The sequence below is a fragment of the Pleurodeles waltl genome, chromosome 9 (assembly GCF_031143425.1).
Source record: "Pleurodeles waltl isolate 20211129_DDA chromosome 9, aPleWal1.hap1.20221129, whole genome shotgun sequence".
In the NCBI taxonomy this organism is placed as follows: domain Eukaryota; kingdom Metazoa; phylum Chordata; class Amphibia; order Caudata; family Salamandridae; genus Pleurodeles; species Pleurodeles waltl.
This window is the reverse complement of record NC_090448.1, coordinates 780,117,015-780,123,897: the sequence shown is the minus strand read 5'-3', so window position 1 is coordinate 780,123,897 and position 6,883 is coordinate 780,117,015. Positions and strand designations below refer to the sequence as shown.

Here is a 6,883-nt window from a genome sequence, read left to right as displayed (position 1 = left end):
ACTAAAAGCTCTTCTGATTGGCTGCGTTACAGCGAGTGCTCAGGTTCTGTCTTTCAGATTTGTTGGCGTTGTGGGGCATCAAGTATGCTTTTGTTAGTGTGCTTTTGACTGTCTCGACAAACTATATGCAGGTGTGATCCAAAAGTGCGCTGCAGCGCGACTTTTGAGGACAGAGGAGTAATGGAGCCTCCGGTTAGTAATTACGCTCCTAACTTTGTAGGAGTATCTTCTCCTGTAGGGGATGGCCCGTGCAGCCTGTGCATGATAGCCCCTTCGAGCTACACCTGCCCCCGGTGTAACATGCCCTACTGTAGCTTGAGCTGCTACCGTGGCGGGAGGCACCGGAGTTGTTCCGAGGCTTTCTACCGGGATGAGGTGCTTCGGGGGCTACAGGAGGCAGCTAGCAGTGAAGGCCGAAGAGGGGATATTGAAGGAATATTAAAAAGAATGAGAGAGGCCCAGCTCCGGACAGAAGAGGAGGATGAGCTAGGCCAGGATGCGTTGGACACAGAAGAGGAGGAAAGTGCCAGGGAAGAGGGAAATGTGGAGGATGCAAGTCCACCGGGTGAGGATGACGCGGACACACAGGCACTGTGGAAGAAGCTAACCCCGGCGGAGCAGAAGGACTTCCAAAAACTTTTGGAAAGTGGTGGACTTGGGGCCCTAGTCAGTCCCTGGCAGCCGTGGTGGGAGAGCCACATCATGGTGCAGGAGGTCGAGGTGAGGTCTGAGAAGCAAAAGACAAACAATACGCCCCATTTACACAGATATACAAAAGAGTCACAGTCTAATGTGACACTCATCAACAACATACCTTCAAGTGACCACACAACCTCAGCTGAAAAGAAAGAGCTAGAGATTGTAGAAACAACGAGTAGTCAAGACAGGATTACCTCATTCACCAGGCAGAGAGATGGCCATGACACTGTAGCGAAGCAGTGGACGGAGGTAACATCAAATGTGGAAAAAACCCGCAGCTACCAAAAGAAGACTAGAGCAGGGGACACAGGCAACATGAGATATAACCCTCTACATAAAGACATGCCTCTTGAAAAATGCAATGGTAATGCTATCCTGTTGGCTGACCCCAGTAAATCAGCGACACCCTCAAAACAAAGGCTGATTAATAGCATTGAAGGGCAAGAGAACAGTGAAAAAGCTCTATCCTTCATAAAAACGCAAACTAGTTACAAACAGACCATGGGAGACACAATTCTAGGAGGACAACAAACTGACCCGATACCTTTCTCCAAGTATCAAGAAACAGATGGTATGGAGGGGCTAGAAGGACATTTTAACGAGAGGATATCAGATTCCCCTAAAGAAGAGAATATTAAATTAGTTGAAGCCCAAAAAGAGAAACTTAGTACAATCTTGAAACAGAGCCGGACTCCGGGCCTCCTTGGAGATGAGACAGCAGACTTCCAAAGCAGAGTAAATGGAAACAATCTCCCTTGTGTTACACCCAACCGCACTCCCATCCCACCTGTTCCCAAAGCTATACCGCCGCTGAAATCTCTGACCCACAGCTATTCTCCACTAGTCCAGTTCAGCCTGGTCAACACCTTGTATGCGTACGCCTTTAGTCTGAAGCTCTACAATGGTGACCTTCATGAAGACTTTATTCTGCAAGAGTTTTGTGATGTTGTGTTGGCAATTTCTAGTTCCCTCAGCTCCACAACGGTCTTTAGCTCGACAGCTGAGGCACTGCAAGCTGGCATCCAGGCTGTCCTTGCAAGAGGTAGTCACGGTGACCCGCAAGGAGGTGCTCTGGCTGTTGCTCACATTTTGATGGGTGGAAGCAGCAGTGAAAGGGAGAATTACTCACTAGCTGCTTTGTCTCACCTCGCCGGGCTTCTGGCCAAGGCCAGGAAGTTAGCCCCAAAGGAAAAGAAACCAATTCTGTTTAACGCCAAGAAGAAATGTCAATTCCTATTGTCTTGGGCCAGTGAGAACAAGGACGCTTTAACTCTACTTTCATTGGAAGTACAGAGTGAATATAAAAAATACATTGACAACTTGAAGGAGGTTGAACTCCTCACACATGAACTTAAAAAGTCCTGGAGAGACAGTAAGCCACCTGAGCAGAAAGCACTTATTCAGGAGTTGGACTGAAATCATTAATCATGCATGGGTGACTTGAGATAACTAATGATCACACCAAACATTTGAAGTCCAAAACGATATTCACCTTATTAGAGGTGTTTTATGCTTAGAAATTGAAAATTCACGATGCTTGTAAAATTATTGGTTAATTTTGTAACAGACTTTGATGATAGGCCACAACAGAGTTTTATGTTTGGTTTAGCCTGTACACATCGTTATTTTTGTATCACCTAGATATATTTTAAAAGTCATAGTAAAAATAGGAAAATGAAACCTCCTTTTTTCGGCGGCAGCAACAGAATAGATCTACTACTTTCACATGTGATTTTCTGGATCGTTACAGCCACTGCAGACAATGGACTCTGATCATCAATAAAACATTGTTGCACATTTGAAACCTTTTAACTCCACAATAACTTAATTAACTACTTATTGATATGGGACTTTCTCGTATACTTTCGCAAAGGATCAGTTGGAAGGTCGTATTCACTGGTGCATGTGCTAATTCCATTGACCGCCATTCACCCAATAGTCATGATTTCCTGAAATTGTCTGCATTATTACTTCCTTCATTCCAGTTTAATTGTTAACATGATAATGCTATGGTATTGTCAGATCTTCATAGTTTTAAGATGGGAAATTCAGGCATCTTGAATCTCCCTTTTTGGTGAGAATCTTTTGCTTATCGGCATAGAAATGATGAGATATCCTTTTAATTGAAACAGCAGAATGTCATAAAATTCTCTTTTACAAAGAACATGCTAAATCTTAAAAGAAGTTAAAGACAACATACACGCCTTCTTTCTCTTGACGCAGGATAACAACACCGCGTGCCTACAGTAAATTTTGTTTCTAAATGTAAACTGTTTTAGCAGTCTCCATAAATGTAACTAGGAAGTCATATGTGTAAAAGCTGAAATGTATTAGATAAAAGAAACCAATTTAGTGTAGTAATATAAACAACTAGAGAAGTGGAATGGGACTGAAAATGTTGTTGTTGTTAATCAATAATGCACTGTGAAGTAGCAATTGTCTAGTCAAGAGAAATATCAGTGGATTTAGGAGTGATAAAGATTGTTGCCTTCTTACAGATGGAGCAGGGATGGCATCACGCTATTCAATTATAGTGGTCCTGTGGTAGACAAACCTTGTTAATGTTTCAGATCCATACATGATAGAGATTATTTCAATTTGACACTTGGGTAATGGCTATGTTTGTAGTGTTTAGTGTGAAGAGAAAACCATGCTCACAGACATGATTTGAGTTTTCCCTCACGGGCTCCCATCCTTTTCGCAAAAAAATATCAAAGAAGGTTGTAAATTGATTTTCTTTCCACCTGCGGAATAAATAGTGCAAGACATTTATTTGATAATGAGAGCCAACGCTATCCTTACTATTCAGCCAGGTTATGAAGGAAGGATATTGTCTAGATCCGTTATAGGGAAGGTCGGTTATAAAACCTAAAAAAAGGCACATAACTTTGGCACCTACTACCCTTCTGCTTTAAAAACAGATCTGAAGATCTTGGTGTGGGAATCAAGAGTCTGTAATCTCAGATTAAACACAATTTATCCATAACAAATAGTTGGTTCCCTGCTGATACTTTACATTTATGGAAGTAAACTGATTCTACTATCCAAACGATATATTTGGTGGTGGCACTGAATGCAGAAAAGGCTTGTGACTTTGTGCACCGGAAGTTTATCTTGCTAATTCTTAAGGTCAGGAGTACCAGTTCACTGGGTCAGTAGCTGCATTGTGCAGTGGCACAATTTGGAACTACTATTCGTAAATACCTTTAATCAAAAAGCTTTTTTCAGCATAAGACTGATGTTAAGCCCAAGTCTTTTACTATATGATTTTCGGAACCCAGTACTAAGTAGTTATCTAGCAAAGGTATGGATCCATACCCTTGTGGATTTCCTGCTACCTGACGCCTAAGACATGTTTCGGATGAAGAACAAAAATATATTCATGTTTATTTTGTCCACTGGACAAGAAGGGCCAAACACTGCTGGAAAACCTTTTGTCTCCCAGTTAAAAGTCCTGTAATATGGATCTGTGAAAGAGGACTACTTGCTACTAAGGCAAGATCTGTATCCGTATGTATATGCTGTTCAAACATTTATACATGATTCATTATTGGAGAAGCATTATTGTTACAGTGAGTGACCTAAGGAAATACAAAAAGCTGTGAGCTCAGTTTGCATTAGAAATAGTGGTTCCAGTATAGAAACATACGCATGTTTGGAAATGTAACAATTTAAAGCTACTTCTAATGGTGTGGGATTTCTCTTTGATTATATACAACACTTCTAAAGCCCCCCAGAACATCAAGGGAGGCACTTAGTTTTACAGGTTGTTATGCTGTGGCCAAACTGTATGGTCCCGTTCAGGTCCGGTTGTCTATTAGGTAGCTGGGAAAGGCCTCTTGTAGCTTGTTGTGTTCCAGTAGCTTTAACAGGAGGTCATCCTTATGACCTTTGAAGTTATAAAGAAAGCAGTCTAGATCTTTAATCTGGGTGCAAGAGAGAGCTGGTCAAGTCCACTCAGGGCTCCTCAGAGGTCATAAACAGCAAGTTAATTCCTATTCTGATCTTACTCGGGTCTAGGAGTGTTCTGAAGTGGATGCCTGTAGAGTCCACATTTATGGATGTCAACAGCTAGTGGGCGAGAATGACTCCTATAGGCCCCAACCAATGAGTTAAATGTTCCTGGGATCAGCTCTATCCATTTTGGGCATTTTCAAGACAGTAGCAGCCTTTGGTCATACTAAATATGTGCTTCAAGAGCTGGGTGTGTGTGTTGGAAGTGTACTATGATAAAATTAGTGTGCTCCCACATCTAACACAAAAATCCAGCGTGGTTCAGTTACTGTACCTCCCACCCAACAATTCCATTGACCGAACAACGCAGGGTTTTCCACCAACCAGACTGTTAATACACAAGATTTGTCTTGGTATACTGTTTCCTTCCTTTGAAGTGACCCCCTGTGTTACAGGAGGTGAGGAATTTTTGAAAAAGTGTACTAGTCCAAGGGACTAAGTGCTACAATAATCTTCTAGCCCTGTAAGTAAATCTACTTGTCCAACATACTCTATAAAACAGCTAGACACAAAGGTTTACATTGAAGAAACTGGAATGAATATATGTATACATAACACCCCCCCCCCATCCACTACACATTCTATAACTTCCCCACAGGCTCTGTGCCCCAGCCCACATTTACTACAGGTTTTCCATTTCTCATTAGCCTCGCCACAGGGTTCACCCCTCAGCTCCAAAACATCCCTTGTCAACTGCTGGTACCTTGCGCCCCCCCTTTGATCACAGACAGATCACATTCTGAATCCGCTTTGTGATTTGTACTCATCTAAGAGCTGTGAATAGTTCCTGTACCTTAACCACTCAGTTTATCTTCTGTCATCAAGCATTCCTGGAAACTGACAACAAGGTAACCCCAGTAGTGAAGATACATTGTAAACAACTGCACAGGTCCAGACATGTACAGATTGAGCCTTCATTTGAGCACTGCAGTGATGGCAAAGATGTCAACTCAAAATGTCAGTTTTAAACTTGCATTAAAGAGCCAACAGTTGCAAATATGATTTTATGGATTCTAGGAAGTTAGTGGGCAAAACAGAGTGTAAATACAGCCATGGAAGACAATGACGTGGAAGGCATGGCAATAAGGAAAGAAAAGGGAGGGATGGGTTGCTGGGGGGGGAGGAGGGGCAAATCGCCTGGGATGATTGATCTGGTCCTGTGCATCATACTCCCGCCATACACAAAACAAAAAAGGAATGCTCACTCAGCCTTCGGTGACATGCTTCATCATCAGGCTTTCCTCCTTGTCAGGCCGGCACTGCAATACCTGATGGGCCCCTCAAGGGGGCTCTTTACCGGAGATCTTTTAGAAATTATTTCAGATGGTGAGTGCAAGAATGTGGGATTGGTGGAAAAGCTGTTAAAATTGACAAGGGGGGAATCGAGACGACCGACCTTTACTATGAAGATGGAGTCCCTGTCAAGGTTAAAAACACTGAAGATGGGGGAAGGTAGTTACAATGACCCAAATCCCCTCCAAATATGTCTAGTTGTGTGTCATGTACCCCTACTCTAGGGACTGACTCAAAAGGTCAAGTGTTGGTAATTCCTATACTGCCTTTCAAAAACTAGTCAACCTGTTATTCGCTCTCGTAGTCATAAGGATCTATTCGCGACTCGTCAGGACCTATGGGTAAACATCCTGTTCCTCACTATCATGTAGACACATAACATATGGTTAATTGTTGATATGGTAATCTAAGTAGGAACCCTCCTCGAATCAGAAGGATGGGCTTAATGGGGATAACACCAGGCTTGTGTGGTTAAAAAAATATATTAATTTGTTGCAGGAACACCGCCCTCCGGTACACCTAACCGGGCTCTGCGCTCCCTGAGTACATAATGCTTGTAGGGACCGGCTGACCCCTCCCCTAATTGGCAGTGAGGGTCCGCATTTCCTGTGGAACTGCATTCCTTTTTTGTTTTGTGCATGGAGGATGGCTCCAACGTTAAGCCAGATTGGACAGTGCAGGTCTGGGAGTCGATATTTCAGTAGCATAATGCCTGTATCAGAGGAGGGTATGTCATGGGACTAATTGATGCCACTGAGGCAGACCAGATCTCAGAGGGTCAGGCTAGATAGAGGTGGAAATAATAGACAATCTGTGCATTATTGAAAGGGACAGCAGAGAAGAGACATGAGTAGAGCTGGCAAGGCATTATCTTGGG

The 6,883-nt window shown here is 42.9% G+C and overlaps 1 protein-coding gene across 1 annotated transcript; it reads left to right on the top strand.

The window, feature by feature from the left end:
* The first annotated feature begins 33 nt into the window (after positions 1-33).
* ZNHIT2 (zinc finger HIT-type containing 2) lies at positions 34-5,676 on the top strand. The gene has a single exon (XM_069207981.1). It carries the CDS (start codon positions 181-183, stop codon positions 2,113-2,115), a length of 1,935 nt encoding a protein of 644 aa, XP_069064082.1. The 5' UTR covers positions 34-180; the 3' UTR covers positions 2,116-5,676.
* Positions 5,677-6,883: the final 1,207 nt, after the last annotated feature.